Below are 27,574 nucleotides of genomic sequence, written 5' to 3'. Positions count from 1 at the left end.
GGAGTCCCAGCAGCAGCAGAAGGATAAGGTTAGCTATTTTTATTGGCTTTGTAGTAGTCCAAGAATAGAGGGTGGAGCGGCACATAGCAACTGGAGGGAAGCAAATTTTATCCAGCTACTCAGGAAGATGACACCTGCCCCTTGGGGCTCCTGATGGGGCAATGCTGAAGCCCATCAGAGGTGCCCCATGGGGATATGCAAGCAAGATTTTCTGAACCATCTACCCCCAGAGAAATAGCCTCATTGAAGGAAAGTGCCATGAAAGCCTAAAGCTAGGGTGAAAGTTGTACTGAGGTCCTGAGCTCTGACAAATCTGGAAAAAGGTGGAGGAGTAACACCTCCCTCCGGTTAGCCAGCCTTTGTTCAGGTCTCACAGCAGGGGCTGTGCTAGAATGAACCATTTTGGGATGAAAAAAGGTGGAGGAAAATCTAGGACAGGCATGGAGGCGCTGCTCAAGGACAATGTGGTTGGGACGTGTCTGCTAATTCTGTCATATTTTACTCTCCCAAGCGCTTAGAACGGTGCTCTGCACATGCAAGTGCTCAATAAACACCACCGATTGACTGATTGATTTCTGGGATGCCTGGGGCTGGTCCATGACTTGGTCAAATAGAAGGCTGGAAAATAAGGGTAGAAAGGAGGCGGGAGTGGAAAGTTACAGAAAGGCACAAGGGTCAGAAGCATGCCTCGGTCAAACTGTGCTCTGGTCCCCTGGTTGGCTGCCAGAGCAGTTTTAGGAGAGTTGGACACGGCCACCTCTACTGAAGCTCAACAATGAATGACCCCTCACTTCACCCCATAGGTCTTTCAAGAGTTTCCCTCGGCTTGGGGGCAGGAGAGGGACATTCCCTCGGCGGCAGCAGGGCGACCCTGGTCCTTACCACGTCGATCTCCGTGTTGGAATGTCCCATGTTGCAGACAATGCAGCTGTTCTTCATGCGGTCTAAGTGCTCTCTTGTCACCACGTTCTTGTTACCTAAGGATTAGGAACAGAGAGGGGAGAAAAGGTGGGGGGTAGTCCTTTGGTAAGGAGGACAAAGCAGGTTCAGCCCTCCCCACCGGGGATGTGGCCTTTGCAGCTTTTCCAACAGCTGAAAGGATGGATTCAGTTTTAAAGTTTGGATTTTTCTGTGCACTCCAAAAGTTAAAATGATATAGTGCTTGTGCTGGGGGAATGAAGAGGTGGACAGATTGATCCAGGAAAATCAGCCCATCTCCATTTCCCATTCAGAACTTGAAAACTCAGCCCCCTGGGGAGCTTGGGAGAAGAACATGGAAAAATTCACCAAATTTCTCCTCTCTCTTGCTGGGAGGAACTGTTCTCTGCAATGGTAACACCTCTGGATGAGGGCTGGCAGGGGAGTAAAACTGGGATGCTGGTTGATTGCGGGTGGCTCTTTCTAGCATTTGGAATCAAAATCGACCCAGGAGATCTAGGCCACCAGCTTTCTAGTTGGTTTCACTTTCTGACAGTGGCAGGTGGCTATCCCCCAAAGTTTTCCCTTTCTCACCCAGTCTTTCTATTCAGGGGCCCCAACATACCGGTGCAGGTGATGACAATGTCCACTTGTCGGATGACCTCATTGAGTTTCACGAGCCGAAAGCCGTCCATGCTGTAGGTGGGATGGGAAGCAAACGGGAAACCCAAGTTCTGCGGATTAGCCAAATCTGAGAGGGAGCCCAGGAAACCACTCCACCACATCCCAGCCAGGAGTCCCTCTGTGCTGCAGCAGTGGTTCCTGGATGTTGACAACACCTGCTCCGGACAGTGGGATCAGCTTGGGCTCTCCCCGTGGTGAGGGGAGGCCTGGGATTTCAGTGGGAGTCCTCAGGGGGCAAACAAGAGTGGCACCTTCTCCATATGCACCTGGTTTCTACCCTGGACCAGTCACTGGGGGTATGGAGTCTCCATGATAATGATGATGGTATTTGTTAAGCACTTTTTTTTTTGATGACATTTATTAAGCGCTTACTATGTGCAAAGCACTGTTATAAGCACTGGGGTAGATACAAGGTAACCAAGTTGTCCCACGTGGGGCTCACAGACTTAATCCCCATTTTCCAGATGAGGCAACTGAGGCACAAATTAAGTGACTTGCCCAAAGTCACGCAGCTGACAAGCGACAGAGCCGGGATTTGAACCCATGACCTCTAACTCCAAAGCCAGGGCTCTTTCCACTGAGCCACACTACGTGCCAGGCACTATACTAAGCCCTGGAGTGGGCAGAACAATGCCAGCGCTTAGAAGAGTGTTCAGTGTTTAGAACAGTGCTCTGCACATAGTAAACTCAACAAATACCATTATTATTATTATTATTATTATTATAATTATTATTATAAGAAAATCGAATTGGACACAGTCCCTGTCCCATGTGGGGCTCACAGTCTCAATCCCCATTTTACAGATGATGTAACTGAGGCACAGAGAAGTGAAGCAACTTGCCCAAGACCACATAGCAGACAAGTGAATTAGAACCCAGGACTGCTGCTTCCATGGTTCCTTCCCCCCAACCTCCTAACATTCCCCCTCGTCCCTGGTGCCTATGCTGGGGTGGACCAGCTGGGATGGGTTCTTTTTTTTATGGCATTTATTAAGCGCTTACTATGTGCAAAGCACTGTTCTAAGCGCTGGGGAGGTTACAAGGTGATCAGTTGTCCCACGGGGGGCTCACAATCTTAATCCTCCTTTTACAGATGAGGCAACTGAGGCCCAGAGAAGTTAAGTGACTGGCTCAAAGTCACACAGCTGACAAGCGACGGAGTCGGGATTCGAACCCATGAACTCTGACTCCAAAGCCCGGGCTCTTTCCACTGCTGGCTAGTGACCTGGGCCCATCCAGGGGCTCTGAAGTTTCCATGGCTCCAAGTATCCAGGGAGAAGAAGGGAGATTCCGTCTGACTCCCGGGAACCTCGCTTCTGCCCGCCAACTCCCTCAGCTGGAGGTGACACCTGGGGGGGGGGGGGGGGGGGGGGGCGGGGTGTGTGTGTGTGTGTGTGTGTGTGTGTGTGCGCGTGCGTGCATGTGTTTTGTGGGGGGTGGGAAAGAAATGTGGCCTGCTTTATGGGCCTCAGCCAAATCCCTTTTCCCTTTCCTCACTGGCTCAAACCACAGCCCAGGCCAGTAACCTTTCCTCTCTTCATCCTAGACAAAATCTCAAAAGACTCCATGTCTTCAAAACCTCACTTGCACCTTTCACCCCCATCCAGTTCTTTTCCTTTAGCAGGATCAAAGTGCTTTAAAATGGTCTCACCAACCCTCAGTGACTCCAGGGGGTTACGGCCCTCCTCAGCCTGGATTTGGGGGCCCGGCCCAAGCAGCCAGGTCTTTAAAAATCCCAGGTCTGGATGCCTGAACCTCAGAATTCTTTAAAATTGGCCTATGCGGAGGGCTGACGTGTTAAAGGGGGTGTGATCCCTTTAAATAGAGCTCCTTGGCCTGGATCTGTCCGAGGCAGCAGCAGCACAGGGCAAGACAAGGTAAAAGCAGGCCGGTCTGGAGGCGAGAGGGCACAAAAAACGACGGAGGAGGTGAGAGAGAAGGAGGAGGAGGAAGAGGAAGAAAATGCCCAGGCACAGAGACACCATCTCCATCTCCCTACCAGCAGAATGGGACCCCCATGCTACCCACCGATCTCTCTTAGGCTCAAGGGGGGATGATGGATACAGAATTCCAAATGCCAGAGGGTGTTGCTAAGTGGCAAACTCTGGGAACTAGGACTACCCTGGAGTTTTCTTCAGTGGCACAGACCTCAGTCCCTCTTTCTAGCGGTTCGGACCCGGTGGCTTAGAGCGGCTCCGGGATAGTGGGGTGGAAGGGAGGCAGTGACCTCAGTGGACACTCACCAGGCCTGCAAGGCACAGATGGGGTCGATCTCGGTCACGTACACAATGGAGCCCATGGCCTTTAGAGCAGCACAGCAACCTTTCCCAACCTGGGGAGGGGAGAGAGCACAGGGGAGGGAAGTTGCATGGGAAGCTTTTCGCTGCCCCCGGCCTAGGTCATGCCTTGCTCCCAGGAACTGAAGATATCAAATGCTTGGAGACGAAAAAGAAAAACAAATAAAAGAATATGATTTACCCAGCCCCCTACCAGCTAATCCACCCCACCTCCCCCGCCATCCCTACGCACCCATAAACCGAAATCAAAACATGAATAGAATGGGCAGCCCAAGCAGTGCGATCAGAACAAGTCAGAAATGAAGACAGGAAAGGATGAGGAGGAAAGGACACTACATTTGATCTCACCGATGGTTCTCACAGGGAACAAGGTTTTAAAAGAACATTTCTTGAGGTAAAGGAGGTGGTGGAAAGGCTGTGGTCTCTGTTAGGTGAGAGCCCTGGCCTGTCTGGTGTGTAAGGTAGTTCCCGGCCCCAGCTTTCTGAGTCCCTTGCTGATCCGCTCTGGGTGAGGGGACATGTTATACGTTACCTCTCCGTAGCCACAGACCACTACTTGCTTCCCGCCAAACATCATGTCTGTTGTCCTTTTCAGGCTAGGAAAACAATCAAACAGTGGTATTTACTGAAGGCTTACTACGTGCAGAGCACTGTACTAAACACTTGGGAGAATACAACAGAGTTGGTAGACATGTTCCCTGCCCATAACGAGCTTACGGTGTAGAGGAGGAGACAGGCATTAATATAAATACAGCTGATGTCAGTCAGGAATGGGAGTAGGACCAAAGCAATCTCTGGCAAGATGTTTGTCCGTCTCTTGGCCTGGATCGAGTCTTCTCGCTTTCCCCATATTTTACCCTCTTAACCTAGGGCTTCTCTGCCAGGAAGGTAGCGTCCCTTGCGATTCCAGTCTAAGCAAGAACCCCCCAGGACCCTGGTCCCCCCGCTATGGTCCTTCAATTGGCGGCCTCACCTCCTCTGCAAGGACCAGGCCTCTCATTTTCACTGTAGCTTCCCAAGCACCCAACAGAGTACTCTGCACCCAGAAGGTGTTCAATAAATAGCAATGAACGCTACGCACCCATCGAGAATTGACTCCCGGCAGCAGTAGAGGTTGTCGAACTTCTGTTTGGTGACTGAATCATTGACGTTCATGGCTGGGACACAGAGCTTCCCAGCCTTGGATAACTGGTACAGCCTGCGGCAAAAAGGGAAGTGGAGGGACCCCTGAACAGTGAGGTTTTTTTAAAAAAGTATTTATTAAGCGCTTACTATGGGCCACACACTGTACTAAGCACTGGAGTACGTAAAGGATAGTCAGGTTGGACACAGTCCATGTCCACATGCGGCTCACAGTCTTCATCCCCATTTTACAGATGAGGTAACTGAGGCACCGAGAAGTGGCTCACCCAACAGACAAGTGGTGGAACTAGGATTAGAACCCAGGTCTTTCTGACTCCCAGCCTCATGTTCTAACCATTAGGACAGACTACTACTTCATCCCAACACCCTCTTCACTCAGGACCCTGGAAATGGCAGACCAGCACCATCCAGGTAGGAAGGGGACAGTCAGTACCCTGAATCCTAGGCGGCGTGGCTCAGTGGAAAGACCCCGGGCTTGGGAGTCAGAGATCATGGGTTCTAATCCCAGCTCCACCACTTGTCTGCTGTGTGACCTTGGGCAAGTCACTTAACTTCTCTGAGCCTCAGTTACCTCATCTGTAAAATGGAGATTAAGACTGTGAGCCCCACGTGGGACAACCTGATCACCTTGTATCCCCCCCCAGCGCCTAGAACAGTGCTTTGTACATAGTAAACGTTTAACAAATGCCATCATTTTTATTATTATTAAAGGGCTTTGTCCTGGCCCCTGGTCAACACTGAGACACATAGATCGTAGGGAACCTAATGTTTCTTGGGAAAATGGAAACACCCCTTTTTCCTCATATCCCACCTCCTCTTTCCAAGGATCTCACAGAGCTTTTAGACTTGTTCTTATATAACCTCAGTAAATGCTATTGATGATGATGATGATGAAGTGGGGGAAGGGCTCAGCACTTTCATTACTCAGAGGGAGAAACTGAAGGCTAGGGACAGGACAGTCACCCAGGGATTTGGGTTTCCCTTCCAGTTAGCTGACAACTCCCAGTAGCTCACTTCAGCATCACTCCCTGTCAAGCTTTCTGTTTTGGCCCCTTTCTCTTCATTGGTGAGGCGTGAAAAGTATATGTGATCTGACCACCGAGCAGTGGTTTTGGGAACAGAACCCAGGAATCCCGACTCCCCAAGCCCCAGGTCAAATTCAAAACAGGCAGAGTTGGCAGACAACTCAGAGGACATTCCAGAGGGACCGGCTACTGAAAGAATACGAGGGTGGTTTTCCCATCACGATGCTTTTGCCGCGTTCAGCCTTGGGGACCTGGCTTCCCCAGAGCGAACGCTAATGGCTAAGCTGAGGACGGCCAGGTAACTGCCGAACTGAGAAGCACCATGGCCTACTGATTACAGCATGGGCCCAAGAGTCAAAAGGACATGGCTTCTAATTCTTGTGCAAGTCACTGCACTGCTTTGGGCCTCAGTTACTTCATCTGTAAAATGGGGATTAAGACTGTAAGCCAGCTGGGACATGGACTGTGTCCAACCTAACCTGTACTTACCCCAGTGCTTAGTATAGTGCCTGGCACACAGTAAGTGCTTAAATACCATAAAAAAACCAGTGGGTTCCAGTTCTCGCCCAGTGAGCATACTGCTGGCGAGGGGCTCGAGGTGGTCAGTCCGGGCTGCGCACGCCCTGTCGGTCGCCTCACCTGTGGACGCCAGTGACACTCTCCTCCACTATGCCCTTAATTTTCTTAAACATATTGGGATACTTCTTGTAGATCCAGTGTGTGAGGTCCCCTCCGTCGTCCAAGATCTGCAACCGAAAGGGCCGATCGTTAATGCTGCTGGAGGGCGACGTGTGCGTCTCTGGATCTCATCCCACAGCAGACCCAGTCCGTGTTCACTAACCCACGGATGCTCTAAAGCCAGGGCTCGCCAAACCAACGCCCCACACCTTCCAGAAATCTGCAACCTCCTCATCAGCAAGAAGCCCAGAACATGCTGGAGAGGAGGCCAGAGTGAGAGCTCTTCCGGAAACATTACCGTCCCCGCAAGACACATGCTGGGAGATGCCGGTATGAAAGCATCAACCCAAACGTTGGTTTCCTTGGGATTTTCTAGCTTAACCGGTCATCCAAATCCCTAGTGTACAGGTGCATGTGCACGCATGCAAAAAAGGCTAACTGAGATATTGGGCTGGGATTTTTACATGCTAAATTCGCTTCTTAAATATTTAAACTTTTTTTTAAAAAAACCCTCCCCAGTCGGACAGGCAGGCAAAAAACCAAGCAGCATGCACGGGAGCAGGATTCTCAGCAGCTCATCACTACACTGGGTTGGAAGTCTTAAAAATAGCCACAATCCAATTCCCTCCTGGGGCCCAGTCATTAGCAGGGGGAGCTCGATACGTGCGCTGGTTTCGGAACCGCCTGACTGCCAGAAGATTCTCCCTTGCCGCTTGGACGCAGGCTGAATTCACTCCAATGCTAGCCCACCTGGCTACTAAAAGTGGTCGGCAGAGGAGCAAACTGGGACCATCCTCTCATCTTTAGTAGTTTCTCCAGTCTCCCCCGACCCAAGCAGCGTGGCTGAGTGGAGACAGCATGGGCTTTGGAGTCCGAGGTCATGGATTCAAATCCCAGCTCCACCAACTGTCAGCCGTGTGACTCTGGGCAAGTCACTTAATCAATCAATCGCATTTATTGAGCGCTTACTGTGTGCAGAGCACTGTACTAAGCGCTTGGGAAGTACAAGTTGGCAACATATAGAGACAGTCCCTACCCAACAGTGGGCTCACAGTCTAAAACTTCTCTGTGCCTCAGTTACCTCATTTGTAAAATGGGGATTAGGACTGTGAGCCCCCCGTGGGACAACCTGATGACCTTGTAACCTCCCCAGCGCTTAGGACGGTGCTTTGCACATGGTAAGCGCTTAACAAATGGGAAGAGCATGGGCTTGGGAGTCAGAGGTCACAGGTTCGAATCCCGGCTCCACCCCTTGTCAGCTGTGTGACCTCGGGCAAGCCACTTAACTTCTCTGTGCCTCAGCCACCTCATCTGTAAAATGGGGATTAAGACTGTGAGCCCCAAGTGGGACAACCTGATCACCTTGTATCCCCCCAGCGCTTAGAACAGTGCTTTGCACATAGTAAACGCTTAACAAATACTATTATTATTATTATTATTATTTCTCCCCCTTCTGCAGTGCCTCCAGCGCCCTCCGCTGGCTGACAATCCATCCTGCATGCTAGGTAACACCACCTCCACCATTCAGGGGCTCCCTTGTTCTAGTTCATTCATTCATTCAATCATATTTATTGAGCGCTTACTGTGTGCAGAGCACTGTACTAAGCGCTTGGGAAGTACAAGCTGGCAACACATAGAGAGGGTCCCTACCCAACAGTGGGCTCGCTGTCCCAGATTCAACCACCACCTGGCTGGGAAGGGGAGGGACTGAGTCTGGCCTTGGGCTGAAAGTGAGGATCTGCTCGTTATGGGTAGGGAATGTGTCTGCTACTTCTGTCCTCCCAAGCGCTCAGTCCAGTGCCCTGCACATAGTTAGCGCTCAATAAATATGATTGATTTACCTCAAGCAGCCAAATGGACCGCTCGGTTGCATTTATTGGGCGTTTACTATGTGCAGAGTACTGTATTCAGTGCTTGGGTGAGTCCAGCATGAGAAGCAGCGTGGCTCAGGGGAAAGAGCCCGGGCTTTGGAATCAGAGGCAATGGGTTCAAATCCCGGCTCCATCACTTGTCAGCTGTGTGACTTTGGGCAAGTCACTTCACTTCCCTGTGCCTCAGTTCCCTCATCTGTAAAATGGGGATTAAGACTGTGAGCCCCCCATGGGATAACTTGATCACCTTGTAACCTCCCCAGAGCTTAGAACAGTGCTTTGCACATAGTAAGTGCTTAATCAATCAATCGAGTCATATTTATTGAGTGCTTACTGTGTGCAGAGCACTGTACTAAGCGCTTGGGAAGTACAAGTTGGCAACATATAGAGAAGGTCCCTACCCAACAGTGGGCTCACAGTCTAGAAGGGGTGCCATTATTATTATTATTATTACAGTGACATTTACTGAGCACCCACCGTGGGCAGAGCACTGAACTAAGTGGTTGGGAGAGAACAGTAAAGCTCCTATCCACAAGGAGCTTAGGATCTAAAGTCAAAACCCCGATCCCAGCCCCAAGCAGCAGGATGGTCCAGCCTAGAGTCAGAAAGCCGAGTCCCTGCGAGGTCTCTTTCCCTTTCTTTCCCTTGCAGCCCCAAGACCTGAGACCCACCTGAAGTCAGAGACCATGATGGCAAAATGAATGGGAAACCTAGCCCCAAAGCCCTTCCTCTCTCCAACCCTCTCCCACCGTCCCCCCTCTGCTTTGTCCTGTCCCCTAGGGTGTCTTCCGTGGGCTTTGCCCTCACTAATCCTTATTTAATGAACAGAACCCATAATCCTCTCAACACCTGATTCTGACTCAGAATTCCTCATCGGCCTACGACCCTCCCCAAACACCAGGCCCGAAGAAGTAGGTGGGATCCAGACCCGATACGTCCAGAGGTCAAATTCTCCGGAGGGAGGCCGTCCCGGACCACCACCGCCTGCCCACTCCCTCTTCCTTTCCTAGCAGCCCGTGTGGCTCCATGCTCCTTTAGGAAACCAGCGCTGGTAGAGGCCCGCGTCCTCTGCTCATCTGGCTTGTTGCGGGAGTTGTGATTTTCTTCCCTGGGAAAGTCCTCTCTTCTCTGCAAACCCCTTCTGCCTTTGTGACTCTCTTCTGTCAGTCACAGCCCACGAGCACGAGGCGTTCGACTCATCCCCTCCACCCCCCTAAGAATTGGAAGGCACTCAGCATCTCTCCTCCAAGCCGGCACAAGCGCTTCTTTGGGACGGATCACGTGACGGGATCATGGCTGTCTTTATACCACGCTGGAGGAGGGGGCGGCGGGGTGGAGAGAAAGTGGTGTTCCAGCTTCTGGAACAGAGGCTGCTTTGGTCTGCAGCGCAGGGGGGCCGGCCCGATACCCTGACCCTTCTGATCTGCCTTGGGATCCCACAAGCAACCGGAGTCTGATTTGCCCAGACCCCCTGGCTGCAGGGGCTGGCTGGATGCAGAGCTTTAAGGATTTCTCCAGTTTATTCCCAAATCCCTCCCGTCATAAGTATGCCAGAGTACTGTGCAGTGCCACGGTGACTCCCCCTTTGTGCTGTCAGGTTCCCACGCCACTCATCCCGCTTATTCCTCGGTCTCTGCAGAGAGCTGTTCTTGCCTTTAACCCTCAATCCCTCCGTCGGTTGAAAGCCACTTCCCTGCCAGGTCGGCTTTCCCATGGGGTATAGGTTGGCAATTGCGGGGCGGGGGGAAATTCTTCGAACATTCACCTGGAAAGGTGATTTTGGGAGCTCGAGGGGGATGCTTAGGGGAGTACATTTGGGGAGCTCATTAGCTGTTCATTCAGTGCTCTGCCACCTTGGATTTGAGGTAGGATCCTGGTGACATCAGGGCCACAGCACACGACACCTGTCTTCCCTCTGTCCTTCCTTTCATTCATTCATATTATTGAGCGCTCACTGTGTACAGAGCACTGGACTAAGTGCTTGGGAAAGTACAACACAGCAATAAAAAGAGACAATCCCTGCCCAGAACGAGCTCACAGTCTAGAGGGGAGGAGGGAGGGACCTCTTCCCTAGTCCTGGTGTAAGGCACCTTGAGGGTGCCACATGTTGGAGACTTCGGCCTCAGAAAATGCCCTGAGAGTCAGTGAGCCAAAAGGCCTAAGGAAGGGTTTGCTTAGCTTTCCAACAGCCAATTGCTCCTCGAGGGAGATCCTGGCTGAAGGGCCTATGGGCACTGCCCAGGGGTTGGGGCAGCCTCTTCTTCCCCTGGAACTCTGGCTGTAGTCCCTAGGCCCTGCTCCTCAACCCCAGGGAGGCCCTGCAGAATGGGGTAGGGGAGCAGCAGCCTGACCCACCATATTGGGCTGCCATCCCTCCACGTTCACACAGCGATCGATGCACCACCAGAAGTCATCTTCCGACTCTCCCTTCCAGGCAAAGACAGGGAAACCTGAGGAGACAAGTGGGCAGCGAGGTGAGTTGTGCCAGGACAGGAGTTATGACAGGAGTAACGGGCCCACAGCCGGGCCCCGGGAGATGCAGCGGTAGACAGGGTCCGGTTGGTGTTCCCCTCGCTTCCTTGATCTCTTTTTGGTGTCAGGGAAGAGGGAGGCGCCCTGTGAAAGGAACTGTGGTGTGGCCCGAGGGTGGTGGCCGGGAAACAAGTGATAACAGCCAACACAGAGAACCCCAAGTCCTGAGGGGCTCCTGGCCCCGACCCCCCGTGAGGTCCCAAGGGGAAAGTGTTTGGTGTTGCGTCTTCTCTCTGCCACTCGGCACTGCCCGCGTCACAGGACAAGAGGCCAGCTGACAGCGGGAGAGTCTCTGGCTGAAAACTCTGGGCACAGACAGAAACTGTGATCAAATATTAATCTGCCCCGTCAGGGCCCCTTAACTGCTGAGGTGGAAATGCTGAACTTTAAATCCGGGCAAACTACTCTCAGGGAAGTTGGCTGGGTTGGCAGGCCCCTCCACCCCAAATCTACCCTTGTCCCGGGAAGAGGGGGAAAGGGGGACAAGAACCCCTTCAGTAGAGGGTGGAAGCCACAAAGTGCCACTCTGGGTTCCACAACCCCTGATGTCGAAACCCAAGTCAAGTCCTCCCGGCAGACAGGGGTGCCCAGTTCAGCTGGCACACACCACAGCGTGCGCAAGTGGCAGGAGAAAACCCAAATGAACACAAGACCAGTAGAGCAGGGTGTGGACCCCGGTGTCGTCCCCCACCACGGGTTAGAGAGCGGCTCACTGGACACCTCACAAAGCATTCACAGAAAAGGGATAAACCTGTTTATGGACCCACTTCCTGTAGGGCCCTGGGAACAAGATGAAATCTCCTACCACTTTCTGCCAGGGCAGCGGCCACTTCGTTGAGAGTGGAATAGATGTTACAGGCAGCCCATCGGCACTGAGCCCCCAGAGCACCCAGGGTCTCCATGAGCACCTGTGACAGAGATGGGAAGAAGTGGGAGAGAGGGTCAGGCCAGTGCTTAGGACAGTGCTAAGATCAAACTGGGGAAGAAGGAGATGTGGGGACCCAGAGCTGAGGGCTTTGGTCAGGATCATTTCCCATCCCTATTGCCCTGTGGAACGCCAAAAGAGAGCAGCCCCAGCACTGGGGACGGAGGAGCTGGAGTCCCTCCCAGGGCCATGCAGAAAATAAAACAGCCGGCGCATATCACAGAGGTGGAATGGGAACCCCAAAATCACTGGTCTAGCCAGACCCAACTCTATTTCCTCAGGGAAAGAGGGGCAGGGATTCCTCTGTCTGGAGAGCCCGGAAAGTGGCCATGCTGAGAGAGCAGGGGGTGACAGCGGAGAGCAAACCGGATCTGAGCCTGCAATGTGAGATGGCAGCAGTGGGGAAGGGGGAGAGAAGGGGGCTCCTGCTATTTCTGACCACTGCACAGAGTCCTCGTGCCTCTGAGCGAGGAGGTGTGGGGTTTGCGGGGGGCGGGGGGAGGTCGACCCTCTCTGCCCCACTTAGGTGGGAGGGCCCTTGGTCCCATAACCACTGCAGAACTTCTCAGGCCAGCCAGCACCCTGAAAGCCAACCTCACACCAGCAGCAGGAGAGGCCAGAGCCACCACAACGCCAAGCGCCTCCTGAGCTGAGCCCCAGCCTGCCATGGACCACCAGCGGAGGGGGAGCCCTGGACAACAAGAAAAAGGGCTCACAGCAGTCTGGGCGGTGATGTGCGTGCAGCCCACAATCTTGGCTCCAGCCAGTGGCTTTTCTCCCTGAGCTCGCTTCCTCAGAGCCATCAGTGCAGGCATTTCTGGAAGGGACAAACACATTGATTGCGCCGCTGAGAGGGGTCAGAATCAGCAGAAGCGGAGAGAGGAAAAACATATCAACTTGTCGCTGTTTGAGTCTGGATCCCAAGAACTCCCTCATGGGATCAGGACTTGGCTGGTTCCTGTCCAAAGAGCTCAGATTCAGAGCCAAACATTGCAGGGGATCAGACTCTGTAGGGTCACTCAGCTTTTTTCTCCTCCAGGGGGTCCGGTGCTCAGACTTGCTCAAAAAGACGAGTCAAAGCCCCCATCTCAGGGAAGTATAATAATAATGATATTTATGAAGCGCTTACTATGTGCCAGGTACTGTACTAAGCGCTGGGGTGGATACAAGCAAAGAAGGTTGGAGACGGTCCCCGTCCCACAAAGGGCTCACAGTCTTCGTCCCCATTTTACAGATGAGGTAACCGAGGCACAGAGAAGTAAAATGACTTGCCCAAGGCTACACAGCAGACAGGTGGCGGAGTCAGGACTAGAATCTGTGACCTTCTTACTCTCAGGCCCATGCTCTATCCACTATGCCATGCTGTTCCTCTGCTGCGACCTGCCCGACAGGGCACTCCAAACAATCAGTCAATGGTATTTATTGAGAACTTACTGTCTGCCCAGCACTGTACTAAGAACTTGGGAGAGAATCAATCAATGGTACTTATTGTGAGCAATGCAGCAAGTTGGTAGACACATTCCCTGCCTACAAGGAGCTCACAGTCTAGAGTGGGCAGGAACAGAGAGCACCTTCCTCCTTTACCTTGCTCAGCGATTTCGATCTCCCTTCGGCCAAACTCAGCCTGTTTGATGTTCTTGACGCAGAAGTCGCTGCTGCCCTTGGAGTTCTTCTGCTGCTTGTCTCGGGGAGAGGTCTCATCGTCGGAACTGTCTGTGTACGAAGCCGCTGGAGGGGGGAACAACGGAGACGATAAACTTTTCTCTCTTGGATCCCAAAGACTGAATGAGGTAGGCTGGGGCCATGAGCCAAAATGTACATGATCCCAAGGTGTATAACTCTCAGTTCAGTCCCCTACTACCTTCACACATATACCAAGCTCCCGTATGGTCCCCTCAGGGCTCTCCCATCCTTCTCCGAAGGCTTGTCGCCTCTAAGCCAAAGCGGGTCGCTGAGAGTGGAGTTGGGTGGTGGACAACCAAGTTCCCCCAAGTGAGATGAGCTCTGAGCCTGAGACCAATGGGTGCTTCCACAGAATGCCCAGGGAGCGGGTAAAGCTTCTACCCAGAGACTGGGCATTTGCAGACCCTTCCGGGCGAAGGTTCTACCTTCAGAGGTGTAGCCGCTAATCCTTGGGGGCCAGGAATTCCAAATGGGCATTCTCCACCTGCTGATTCAGCACCCGACCCTGTCGCGGGTTCCGGCCCAACTCCTGAAAGGACGGGACCTGGATGATAAGGATCCCCTGGTAAATACAAAAAGGGCTCTCCAGGAATGAGGTAGGAATCTGACCCAGAAAATGGAAGTTTTTCCGGGGTAGGTGGTGAGATAAAGAGGAAGGCGACCGATGGCAGAGGTTGGGTTCAGAGAGGTGGCTACTTGAGGGTTGGCATCAGTTTCTCCTGCACTAGAACCTCTACTGAACCCCCTCTCCAACCATCACACCCCAGCTGCCTTTGGGGGAGCTCATGGAGGAAGCATCGTCATGGATGGTACAGAATTATGTCCCTCCTGACTGGCTTCTCCTCCCATCACCTGTGGCATTTCCAAGCAGGAGGTAAAACAGTTTCATTAGTGTCCACAGCAGATAGCTCTGGGCCACCACACTCTCCTGACTCCCTGGGTTCTGTGGGGATCTAATCCACTTACCCGGGGAACATAATGGCATTATTGGAATTTCTCCTCAGGGGCCCCCTCCTTGGTGGGGTTGGAGGAGGCAAGTCTGACCCTGCCCATAGGAGCCGGGGGGGCAGAGCTCCAAGAAAGTGCTCCTTCGAGTCGCCATGGGGCAAAGTCCCCACACCAGGGAACAGGAACAAATCGGGCACCGGGGGTGGTGAGGGGATTAGTGAAACCCAGCAGGATTTCTGTTCTTGAAAAGAGCTAATCTGGACAAAAAATCTGCAATCTCTCCAACTGAGAGTGAAGGCTCAAAGTACCTTTGGCAACTAAGTACACAAAGAGCTTAGGCAGCCAACCGTCCAACAGGACTGACCTGAGGCTCCGAGGGGTTCGGCCTCCCCGACATGGAAGCTGGGGAAGCGGGGTGGGGGAGGAGGAGGTTGCTCTCCTCCTCATCCACCCCACTTAATCCAAGGTACACCCTGCAGACAAGGTGCCTCCTCTCTGACAGACAATCCACTTGCCCCAACTCCAGCCCCAAGCCCTGACTCAATCTTGACACTTCCAAATGGAAGGGAGCATCCCTGTCCTTGTCGGCTGACCTGGCCCAGGGGCTTCTCTATGAATGGCCGGCCCTGGCCCAGAGCAACAGAGTACCCCATAACAAGTTGGCTCTGGCTGGGCCCAGACATCAGAGTGCTCTCTTGAGTCTCTCAGACCAGGTGGGTCCTTGACAACCAGCTGAGCTTTCAGCAGGGGAACGGTCTAAAGTCATAAAGTTTGTCTTTGGGCCGAGGCTCCAAGCAAAAAGAAGAGGGCTGAGGGGTGCACCGTTGGCAGCCAGGGTAGAAGATCCAGCAGCCTCCTCAGGATTCAGAGCTACAGCTGCAACTGGACCTCCGGAGCCTGCCTCTCCCGGCCCATCTTGCACTCCCACCTCAAATGCTTCTGACTGGAAGCAGCATGGCCTAGTGGATAGAGTACGGGCCTACGAGTCAGAAGGACCTGGGTTCTAATCCTGCCTCCTCCACTTGTCTGCATCACTTCACTTCTCTGTGCCTCGGTTACCTCATCTGTAAAATGAGGACTGAAACTGGGAGCCCTTTATGGAACAGGGACTGCGTCCAACCCAATTATCTTGCATCTACCCCAGGGCTTAGTACAATGCCTCGCACATAGTCAGCACTTAAGTGTCACAATTATTAGTAGTAGAAGTAGTATTCCGCTGGTGACTGGCCAATAGCTGTTCAATTAACCAAATCCTCGAAGTTGAATAGGGGGACAGGGTGGGGATTTGGAGGAAGACGCATGAACCTGGGATCGGAAAGTTGGGGTTCTGGCTCCAGCTTGGACCCTATGTGGAGGAGGAGGGTAAAGTAGTAAAATGTGGCCCTACCCCAAGTCTGGTCTCCATGGGTGAAGAGGACAAAGTTATCTTCATCATGAGTAGTATTTATTCGTTCATTCAATCATATTTATTGAGCGCTTACTGTGTGCAGAGCATTGTACTAAGCATTTGGGAGAGTACAATACAGCAGAGTTGGTAGACACTTTCCCCACCCACAACGAGCACAGAGTTTAGAGGGGGAGACAGGCATTAATATAAATAATTTAGAATATATAATTTATAGATATGAACCTAAGTGCTGTTGGGGTTTGGACTCTGGCTGGGGAGAGAAGTCCCACCAAGAAGGACCTTTCCAACTGCCTTCCACCACTTGCTCAGGTTCCACTGCAAGATGTATTCTTGACCAGATCGGTTGCTGCCTGGGCCCTCCGGTTCAGACCAAAGTCAGCCCCTGCTCCTTCCACCTCTTAACGCTCTCTCCTGTGCCCTGCCACCAAGTCTTGCATTTACCTGCACCTGAGAAAGAAGATGCTGCAGAATAGATGGGGAGGCAGGGCTGTGTTGCGGTCAAAGCCCTGCTAGCCCCACCCCAAAATCACCCCTGCGACCAGAATAAATCACAAAGCCCCTCCCTGTCCCAATCTCTCTGGTGGAATAGGGATTTAGCAGTCATGTGTGACCTCAGAGAAAGCCATGTGGATTTGTTTTTCAAACGACCCTCTCCCGTGGGAAAATATAAAAGATGATGCCGGGGCTCGGCATTTCACCGATGGATTAAAAACCCTGTAGGCAAATGCTGAAATTCGGATTCTCCCAGTCACTTTTCCGGGAACGGAATGGCAATTTAGTCTCCCTCCTGGACTTACCGCTAATGAAGAGAACGCTTTCGAGAAACATACCTTTGGGAACGATTTGAAATGGAGTAGAGCTTCCCCACTTCCTTAGCTGCACTGGTGAATTGGTTTCCAGGACAGACTCTCAGCAGCTCTAAGGGGACTCCTCTAAATGGCTCTAGGGGCCTCAACCGCCCTGGTTCAGCGGCTTCCAGAGGACAATTCAGTAGCGTTGGAGGCCGGGCCTGTTCGCTCTAGGATTGTTCATCCGTCTCTTTTGCCCTCTACTCATTATATGCCCCCCACACCCCACCCCTTTTAGACTGTGGGACAAGGACCTTGTCTGAACTGTTTTATCTTGTACTCACCGTGGTGCTTATCAGTACCTGGCACATAGTAAGTGTTTAAACTTATACCATAACCAGGCATTTACACTTGTGCGCCAGGCACTGTGCTAAGCACTGGGATGGATACAAAATAAATACAGGACTTTGGCTTTGGCTCCTTTCCATGACCCATTCCATTTATTCACCTGCAACTCTATGCCTCAGTTCCCCCACCCAACCCTCCCAAGAGCAACTGGCGAGTTAGAGGCGAGCCAGGTTTGGAACCCAGATCTTCTGATTCCCAATTCAGGACTCCTTCCAAGGTGTCTTCCCCCGGGAATCTCTCAATCAATCACTCAATTAATCAAAGTGGAATTAGTGAAAAACTTACTGGGCGCAGACCACTTGACCAAGTGCTTAGGAGAGTACAAGAGAGTAAACAAGAAGCTTTCAATCTAGTAGGGGAGACAGCCATTAAAATAGATTATAGGTAGGAGAAGCAATTAATAATAATAATAATAAGGAAATTTATTAAGCGCTTACTATGTGCAAAGCACTGTTCTAAGCGCTGAAGGGGTTACAAGGTGATCAGGTTGTCCCATGGGGGGCTCACAGTCTTAATCCCCATTTTACAGATGAGGTAGCTGAGGCACAGAGAAGTTAAGTGACTTGCCCAAAGTCACACAGCTGACAATTGGTGGAGCCAAGATTTGAACCCCTGACCTCTGACTCCAAAGCCCATGCTCTTTCCACTGAGCCACGCTGCTTCCCCTCATCTAAAGCACTCAATTACCTTGCCCTCTTTTATCTTACCTCACTGATTTCCTACTACAATCTGGCACGCTAATTCTCCTAACGCCCAACCTACTCACTGTACCGCCATCTCGTCCTTCTGACCTACTCACTGACCCCTCGCCCTCATCCTGCCTCTGGATTGCAATGCCCTCCCCCTGTATATCCGACAGACCATCGCTCTCCCCACCTTCAAGGCCTTATTAAAATCACATCTCCTTCAAGAGGCCTTCCCCAACTAAGCCCTCATTTCCCTCTCCCTTCTGTGTCACCCTTGCACTTAGATATGTACCCTTTAAGCACTTAATATTTACCCCAACCTCAGGCCCAAAGCACTTACGTACAGACCCATAATTTATTTTAATGTCTGTCTCCCCTTCTAGACTGTAAGCTCCTTGTGGGTAAGGGAACATGTCTACCACCCCTACTATACTATACTGTAGTACGATGCTCTCCACCCAGCACGCATTCAGTAAATACCATCGATTGACTGAGTGCTCATTCTGTGCCAAGCACTGAAGTACGCATTTAGGGGAGTACATCAGAGTCTGTAGACACAATCCCTGCCCTCAGCGAGTTTACACTCTAGCAAGGGAGACAGAAACCAAAATACGTTACGAGGGGGAAAAGCAGGAGTATAAGTGTAGGGGCGGTGGTGCTTAGGTGACAGTAGAAGTGCTGAAGTGCTGTATGCGGTGGGTGGGGTGGGAGTGGGGAGGGACATGAGAGGTCAAAGAACTCAACCTCTCCAGGGGCTTAGGAGTGTTTATCCTCCAGAGGGGTGGGGGTTTGTGGCAGCATTGTTACCTACCCGAGCTGTAGCTATCAGTAGACGACTGAGATATGGACCGGGAGAGGGAACGACGGCCGATCTTGGTGGGACGCTTGTTGAACTCTTGCTTCTGGTCGGCAAACTGGATCTGCAGAGATAAAGGATCCCAGTCAGACCCGGCAAGAACCTCCTCCCACTATCCCGAATGATCGGAGCCCTAGCACCAAGTGGACTCGTCCTGTCCCGCCAGTCAGCGTCGCCGGGCTTCTCCCACTCTTCCCCAGCTGCCGCATGCACAGAAGGTGAGATGGCACCTCCACCTTTCCCAACCTGCTGCCGTCAAATCTGAAGTCACGGTTTACCCATGCTGCCCTCCTCCTCTGCCCTCGAGAAATATTTTTCAAATCAGAGACTCCGTTCTCTTTGGCTTGAGGATTCCTAATTTTCTACTCCCCAGAAGAAGTAGGTGGCACTTGCTGCTGGCGCTAAAATGACAGTGGAGTCAGGGCAACTGTTAAGAGACTTGGCATTATGTGGGCCACCGCTCCCTTGGATGCTGAAGGGGTGGCTGACAGAACTCGGGGGCGGCATGGGAAGTGGAATGGGGAAGAGCACGGCTCTGGAAGCTGGAGGATCCGGGTTCTGGTCCCCAACTGGGATCAGTGTGACCTTGGGCACATCACTACAATTCCTACCCCTAGATTTCTCCACCTTTAAAACTAGGATAATAATAACTTCTTTCCCTGGCACACGAGGGGTGTCATGAGGGACAAAACTGAGATGAATAATGTGAAAGTGCTTTGGGAATAAAAGCCCTAAAGACGATCCAACTATTATTGTTCTGCTAGACTGGAAACTCCTTGAGGGCAGGAATCTTGTCTACTGGTTTTGAGACAGGATACAGCATGTTCCCTGGGAGTCAGAAGGCCCTGGGTTCTAATCCCGGCTCCACCACTTGTCTGCTGTGTGACCTTGGGCAAGTCACTTCACGTCTCTGGGCCTCGGTGACCTCATCTGTAAAATGGGGATTAAGACTGTGAGCCTTATGCAGAATAGGGACTGTGCCCAGCCTGATTAACTGGTATCGACTTCAGTGGTTAGAACAGTGCTTGGCACATAGTAAGCGCTTAACAATACCATAATGACTATATTATCGTATTTTCCCAAGCACTCAGTACATGCTCTGCACACTGTACATACTCAATAAATACTATTGACTGTTTGATAAAACCACAGCAAGTAGGGATGAAGGCATCACGTTTGATAAAACCACAGCAAGTAGGGATGAAGGCATCATCTGGCTACATTTCTAGCATCCGAATGACTTGCTGCAGTTGCTCTGCCTTTGTGGGGACCCGGGAACTGGAGTGACAAGATTGTAGTGACAAATATTACCAGCAGTTTGGTGTCAGATAAAGGAATATGGAACCACCTGTTTGAGGATATCATGTTCATCACATTTCTGACACTTAGCCCCGTAACATTTCCTGAAAGGTAAACTCCTTGTCTACTAGTTTTGAGACAGGATACAGCATGTTCCCTGGGAGTTCCCGGGGACAGGATTGTTCTTCCCACTGAAAAGATGGAGAAACTGAGGTCTACGAGTTAAGTGTTTTGGCCCAGGTCAGAGAAGTAGTCAGGGTTTTTTCCACCACCCCTTGCTTCCTGTGGTTCCATGGAGGTGGGGAGGGGCTCTCGGAGATGGCTGTGGGGCCACATCTATTTCAGGGCGTTCCACCAATCAGCTCTCTCCCTGGTTGGAACAACTTGTCCCAGGTGAGGGTCACTGGGTACCTGAGGAAGGTGCTCTAGGCAACATGAGACCCAGGTTTAAAAGGTGATTTGTTCCAAAGGGCATAACCGCCTTTTTATGAGCTAAATTCCCACTGCTCTTGCCCAACCAGACGTCACGCAAACCCATAAGGGAAAGCCGAGCTCCAGAGTTGGGGAGGAGAACAGGGAGGTTCTGGGGAAGGAAGGAAAAAGAGAAGGAGGTAGGGAAGGAGTGGCGAAGGGAAGAGGGAGGGGAAGAAGGCACCAAGTTGAAAGGAACAACAGCCAAAAGCCGGGAAACGCAGGTGACCAGGAAGTTGGCTTCTGGATAGTTCTACATTTTCCCATCTCCTTTTAACAAAGCCCTTCATCTTCACCCCTCTTTTCCAGTCCCCAACTCCTAGGTGAAGGAGGAGGAATCTGGTTTCCTATTGCCCAACATACCACTCAAAGCCACTACACAAAAAGAAGCCAGGGACAGACCTAGATGCGGAAATGGAGCACGAGCAGACACCAGGAGAGGACTCCCCCAACCCTCCACGTCAGAGAGTCAGTATTGGAGCCCCAGACACTCCCCACCCTACGGAAACCAAGCCAGAGCACCCCCTTCGCTTCAGGATGTCCCAGACTGTGGTTTCAGCAAAGCTGGGGATGACAACTATTGGGGGCAACTGAAAAGCCATCCCCCAGTTGTGGTTCGAGTTAAAGGCCATACCTGGGAACCTGGGGTTCCTCAATGATTCCCACCAAGTTTGCCATCAGAGACCCCAGCCTCTTGGAAAGAAGGGCTACTTTAACTCCCTCTGCTGCGGTGAGCCCCGCCACTGGCCTGCGGGGGTGACCTGACTGCCCCGCTTGAATTCCCATCTGGCAGAACTCAAGGGTTAATCACTTCTAAACACAGGGCCAGCTCCATGACGCCCTGGAGAAAAGGGGATCTGACCCCTCCGCCCCTACCCCCTCTAACAGCCCCGCTTTCTGCTTTCATCCACCTTTCGACCCAAGCCAGCTATCCTCACCCCTGGGGCCGTGCCCCCCTCTGCCCGTTCACTAGCGTCTGTCCCTACCTTCCCGACACTATGGCTGGATCCAAAGCGCCCCAGAGGGTGACTCTCCGTTCACCTCCTCACCTCCGGCTCCAAGAAGCCCTCTCCTCCCAACGCCGGGGAGGGAGGCAGGAAAGGAAGAGAAGACGTTTGGGTAGGGACCGCTCGGCGTATGCCGGGGGAAGGGGCTCAGTGAGACCTGAGCAGGGGGCAGGTAGACGGAAGAGAGGTTCAGCGGCTCGCTTTACACTACGATGGCTACAGCGGCTGTCGCAAGCCGGGCAGGTTCAGAGCTCAGCCTCACCTGGGCTTTAATCCCCGAGCTGCCACTGACACAGTATTTCTTCTTGCTGTTCAGCATAGCGTTACCACCCTCGGACCTCTCCGCCACCTTTCCCGTCCAGCGGCCCGGGTGGCCGGTCCTTTATACCTTCGCGCATCGGTGATCCTGCCTACTCCGGTTCCAACTGGATTTTTTTTTTTTGGGTTACCCTAACCGTGCCTTCCTGCAGCGGCTCTGCTGACCCCGGGGCTGCAGAGCCCCCAGTTTTAATGAGGTATGTCTGCAAGGGGCTCACCCCTCACTCTCAGCTCTAGGGCGGTGGGTGTTGAAGGTGTTTTACTCCTAATTACAAGGATCCTCTGACCTCTAAACCGTTAACAACAAGTCTGAGACATGGCCCAACTTGCACATGCACAACAATAGCTTATTTATATAACTGGTGCACTTTCTTGCCGGCTATAATTAACTTGCTAATTAGGTTCCTTTTTAACCTCATCTCTTCCCTATTCTCCCCATGTCAGATGATTTCCTTGCCATGGCCTCATTAGGAAAAAATTAACTAAGGAATCACCACAGAAGAGGGGATTTGATGAGTTTGTAAAAATGCTTAAATGATGCCCAGGGCCTGGTATGCCCAGCTGGTCCTCCCATGTCCCCAGGATGATCAGACCTGGAAGATGAATTTCAGGCCCTGCCCCATGACCTGGCCCCGGAGCAAGAAGGCTGTCTGCCGGCAAGAAGAGGGCATCCAGGGCCCATTCCATAGATATCCAATCCAGCGCTTAATAAAGAAGTACGTAAATATCATTCCCAGGAAACTTGCAAGGTTTCTCTTCCCTCCGTTTCCAGAGGAACAATGAACTCGTGTTCACAGCCCGAGGAAGAGCCTAATGAAAGGGCACAGTGTCAGAGTGTTGGCTTGTTGTGATCTAAGCGGGGCCCAGTGAATGCGGTGAGATCTGCTCCCAGGCACGCAGTAGAGGGGCGGGACTGTGCTGTCCAGTGGGAAAGCTTGTTTGGACCCGGGAAAGAGGCAGAACCATTCACATTTCAGCCTTAATTTGCAGGGCCATAGGGTGGGCTTTACCTAGTGAGCTGCACTGACTGGTGTTCGCAGGTGACTCGGAAGGGACTCCCTCAGCCTGCCCCAACATGGGGAAATGAAGACACATGGTGGTTGATGGCCTGGATGGCTGAACAGCGTCCAGGTTTCCCACACGCTGGGTCCTACGCTCAGTGGAACTCCTCGGTGACCTCCCGGGATCAGATGAGTGATAGAAGTGCTTCTCTGGACGGGTCAGGGTACCCAAGATTACTGCCGAGGGCAAACGAGTCAGATGGCGATTTCCACTCACTGAGCCTGCAGTGAGAAGAAACCCACTTCCAGGGGCTACTCCACGGAATACCCACAATATGCTAGGTTTGTAGAGAACGTATGGGTCAGGGCCCCGATCTCGTGGAAGATTACAAAACCGGCCCAGACAAAATTTCACTTTCTCCTTCGGGCAATCAAAACTTCCAGTGAATCGGTCAACTACACTCAGACCCGTAATTTATTTTAATATCTGTCTCCCCATCGAGACCCTAAACTCCTTATGGGTAGGGGAAGTGTCTACCAACTCTGAGCATAGTGGAATGCTCCGTACACAATAAGCGCTCAGTAAATACCACTGATCGATTGAACCCAACGAGGTGCAGATGACGGCACCCAACCAGACAGTGGTTCCAGCTCACACTCTGGCTCCTTATCTTCCCCAACCTGGTGGACAGAAATGTTGGTAGCCACTAGTCAGGGCATTCACTGAGCCTCTGGTCCTGGATTTATGGTAGAGGTGAATCTCCAGAACCTCTGAAAGCTGGAGAATTTTGTGGGTGCAGTGCTGTCAGGCCCCTTAAAGCAAAAGCACCTAAAGTGGCTGTCAGCTGGATGGCTTTCCTTTGTCGAGAAACTGGCCCATCTCCCTTTTATCCCCCCACTCTCCAGCTTGGTCCTCCCTCTCTTCCTGCTCAACTCAATGCCACAACTTCATAAACACTTTTAAAAGCATGATGACAAGCTAAAGAGGGAAGAAAGTAGAACCTAATGATAACAATTGCGGTACTTGTTAAGTGCTTACTATGCATCAAGCACTGGGGTAGAGACACCATAATCAAGTCCATCATGGGGCTCACAGTCTAAGTGGGAGGGAGAAAAGGTATTTAATCCCCATTTTGCAGATTAGGGACCTGAGACTCAGAGAAGCTAAGCAACTTGCCCAAGGTCACACAGCAGACAAGTGGGAGTCAAGATTAGAACCCAGGTCCTCTTTCTTCTGGGCCATAATGCTTCTCTAACCTGGGGTCTAAAGACCCTGGGGCTGTTTTCCCCGCCTCTGCTGCTTGTGTACCTTCAGTTTCGTGAGACTGTTAAATGGAAAAAAATAAAGCGGACTGTTTTAAGGATGGAACAGTTAAAATGATATAGGCAGCCTGCTTCACAAACACTGGGAAAGCCATCCAAAAACCAGTCTGCAATAGCAGGGTTTAGTAAAGGACAAGTCCTTGTAAAACTAATCTAATCTCCTCTCTGACAGGGTCCTGGGCTTTGTAGCTCAAGGGGGAGTGATATATAACCTAGACCTTAACTTTAGCATGGTTTTTGGTACTGTCCTCTGCACTGTTCTCATCAATAAACTGAGCAGATGTAGTATTCCGAGGCTACTTAACTTTATAAATTGATAATCTGATATCAGGTACATCATTCCTTGTGGTTTCCAACTCAAAGTCTCCACAGTCATTTAATGATTAAACTGTAGGGACTTATTCCTTGCAAAAGATTTTGCCTAAATCCACACAGAACAGTACACCTTTTGTGGTGCTCTAACAACCTGATTGTTCCAAATACTTCTTCAAACGCTTGGAGAAAGAGAAGGAAGATCATTGACCCTATTTCAGTATGGTCGGTGTCCTGTCTGTGAGAACCAAACGAATCCCAATTAACTCAGCGTCACAGGGAAGGTTCCATCTCCAACAAGCAGTGGGAAGCAGCACGGCCTAATGGAAAGAGCACGGGGCTGGGAATCAGAGGACCTGAGTTCTAATCCTAACTCCGCCACCTGTCCGTTGTGTGACCTTGGGCAAGTCACTTAACTTCTCTGTGCCTCAGTTATCTCATCTGTAAAATGGGGATTAAGATTATGAGCGCTTGGGAGACAAGGACTGTGGCCAATCTGATTATCTTGTATCTAGTACACTGCCTGGCAAATAGTAAGTGCTTACCATAAAAAAAGTAAGAGAAAGGTGGTGTGGCCTAGTGGCAAGAATACAAGCCTAGGTGACCCTGGGCAAGTCAGTTAATTTCTCTGGACCTCAGTTTCTTAATCTGAAAAATGGAGATTCAGTATCTGTTCTTCCTTCTACTTAGACGTGCGAGTCCCATGTGGGACAGGGGCTGTGTCTGACCTGATTACCCTACAGTTACTCCAGTGCGGTACTAAGTGCTTAACAAATACCACAACTATTATCATTAATTAATATTAATCCACACACGGAGACTGGGAAGTGGGGCAGCTGGTGAGATCAGAAACAAATGACCCGTGATCCTCATCAACTACGGACGGGCCGCAAGGAGGCCAGTTCTGTCGGAATTCCGCATCGATTCAAAAAGTCCCTGCCCAATGCGGTGGGCGAAGAGGAAATGTGTGCCCATTTTCCACGGCCAGCCCATCCAGGGACATGATTCAGATGCTTGAGGTCAGCATAACCATACAAACGATAAACAGAGGGCATAGCAAGAAAGAACATTCCAGGTCCAGACTAATCCGGGAGCTGGGCTGGCTCACACCATCAGCACGTTCAGACTTTCCTCGGGCACAAAACCCAGGGCAACCCAGGACAACAGTGTCTCTTTTTGGTGAGAGGCGGGAAAATGGGCTGGGAAATGTGTCCCCAGCTGACACAGGAGGGACGAGAATTTTTTTTTAAACCTCAAAACAAAACACTGCAAGTACATCCGCCTTTAAAACAAAGGGATTTGGGACTGCAGTACGGCTCTCTACCTGGCTGTAGTTAAAAGTGATTCTGACTTCAGACTCCTGTCAACTGACCGGCAGACCAAATATGTATTCTTCTAATAGAAACGGCCGGGGTCCAGCTCACCATTGCCCTGTGGCATTTACTGAGCTGTTACCTGTTGGAAGAGTGACAACCATTATGATAAATAAACCAAATGAGCTACCTTGACCAACCCTGTGGGGGAATCTCCCGGCATTACTCCCAACTGGAGTTTCAAAGGCCAGATGCCAGGAAAGTCCTGGAGATGATTTGGAAGGGAAGCTATATTTGGCCTGCATAGGTCTCTGCCAGTCCCATACCATCAAGAACCCTGATTTCCCCAAATTCTTGGGCTGGGTCTTGGTGGGATAGAAATCATCTAAGTTAGAAATATAGGGATTTAGGAGTGGACAAGCGAAAAAAGAAGGTTGAGAGGACTTAGAAATGGGATGAGTAGAAGGACAAGCGAAAGAAGAAGGTGGAGAGTTCTTAGAAATACGATGAGTAGAGGGAATTTTAAAGCTCAGTTACTCAGAACTTTGGGATTCAAGCTCTCTCTCCAATGCTGACAAGGTCACCTTGAGCTAATCACTGCCTCTTCCAGTCTTGGTTTTCCATGAGCTATCACTATTTGTCCACCTTACCTCACCGAAAGGACAAGCGGTCCATTTGTCGTTTCACATGCAATGGGGTGAACTTCATCCAGGCTCTATCTCGGCGACCCACAAACTTCCACCCGAGAGACAGGGATGGGACTAGGGTTCACCAGTGGGTCATGGTAGGTGAAGGGGTGGGAACTGGAGAGTTCAGTTTAGACCAGCTCCCTGTCTACCACCCCTCACTGTTTGTTGGATGCTAAAACTGCTACCTCATCTGCTTAAATGAGGGCAAAACATCCATATCCCCTTCAGTGGGGCAGGGAATGGAAGAAAGCAGGGAAGCTCGCCCACCAACTTGGAATTAACAGTTCCTTTCTTCCCAGAACACTTTGCATATAGACTGCATCATTCCCTGCTTATTTGGTGACCAAAGAGCTAAGTATGGGGCAGGAGCTGCCTGTTTTATTAACCAGTCATCATCTGTTAAGGCTCAAAAACATCTCAAAGACGATCACTTTCTTTAGCAAATCAATCAACTGGCATTTATTGAGTTCTTACGGTACTCTCTACCCACCCCCCAGCTCTTTTGTATATATTCATAATGTATTTATATTACTGTCTCCCCCTCTAGACTGTAAGCTCGCTGTGGACAGGGAATGTGTCTATTATACTGTCTTACTCTCCCAAGTGCTCAGTACAATGTTCTGCACACAGTAAGTACTCAATAAATGGGATTGACATTGAACTAAGCACTGCACTAAGCACTTGGGAGAGTACAACAATATAAGAGACACATTCTCTGCCCACAGGGAGCTTACAGTCAAATTCAAAGGTGACGAGTGTTTAATAAAGTACTTAGTCCACTGTAAGCACTCAATAATAAATGTAATTATAATAATGACAACTTTTCTGGAAAAGGGTGCCGCTCTGGGTAGAAAGAGTTGTACTGTCTCACCTACTCTCAAACAACCCCTGGCCATGACCCAGCTTCCACAACCCACATGAGCAATGTACCACATAATGGTACATTGTACCATTGTACACACAATGTACCAATCTTCAAGTATGAAGATTG

General features: G+C 51.1%; 1 protein-coding gene across 3 annotated transcripts in view; it reads right to left on the bottom strand.

Annotated features, from left to right (window-relative positions):
- AHCYL2 (adenosylhomocysteinase like 2) overlaps positions 1-27,574 on the bottom strand; it is a 38,421-nt gene that overhangs the window by 6,715 nt on the left and 4,132 nt on the right. The window contains exons 1-12 of one of the 3 annotated variants that reach the window (XM_038752845.1): positions 21,890-22,145; positions 18,806-18,914; positions 13,658-13,801; positions 12,790-12,890; positions 11,954-12,056; positions 10,972-11,066; positions 6,707-6,813; positions 4,981-5,097; positions 4,432-4,495; positions 3,846-3,934; positions 1,544-1,614; positions 883-977 (exon numbers count right to left, since the gene is read on the bottom strand). In XM_038752845.1, the coding sequence (XP_038608773.1) occupies positions 883-977; positions 1,544-1,614; positions 3,846-3,934; positions 4,432-4,495; positions 4,981-5,097; positions 6,707-6,813; positions 10,972-11,066; positions 11,954-12,056; positions 12,790-12,890; positions 13,658-13,801; positions 18,806-18,914; positions 21,890-21,946 (1,152 nt within the window). In that variant the 5' untranslated portion in view covers positions 21,947-22,145. Of the gene's footprint in view, positions 1-882; positions 978-1,543; positions 1,615-3,845; positions 3,935-4,431; positions 4,496-4,980; positions 5,098-6,706; positions 6,814-10,971; positions 11,067-11,953; positions 12,057-12,789; positions 12,891-13,657; positions 13,802-18,805; positions 18,915-21,669; positions 21,768-21,889; positions 22,146-27,574 lie in introns of those variants that run through there. The other 2 variants (XM_038752847.1, XM_038752846.1) reach the window with 2 other exon arrangements.

This window comes from Tachyglossus aculeatus, chromosome 10 (genome assembly GCF_015852505.1).
Source record: "Tachyglossus aculeatus isolate mTacAcu1 chromosome 10, mTacAcu1.pri, whole genome shotgun sequence".
Lineage (NCBI taxonomy): Eukaryota > Metazoa > Chordata > Mammalia > Monotremata > Tachyglossidae > Tachyglossus > Tachyglossus aculeatus.
This window is presented reverse-complemented; position numbering and strand designations above follow the sequence as displayed.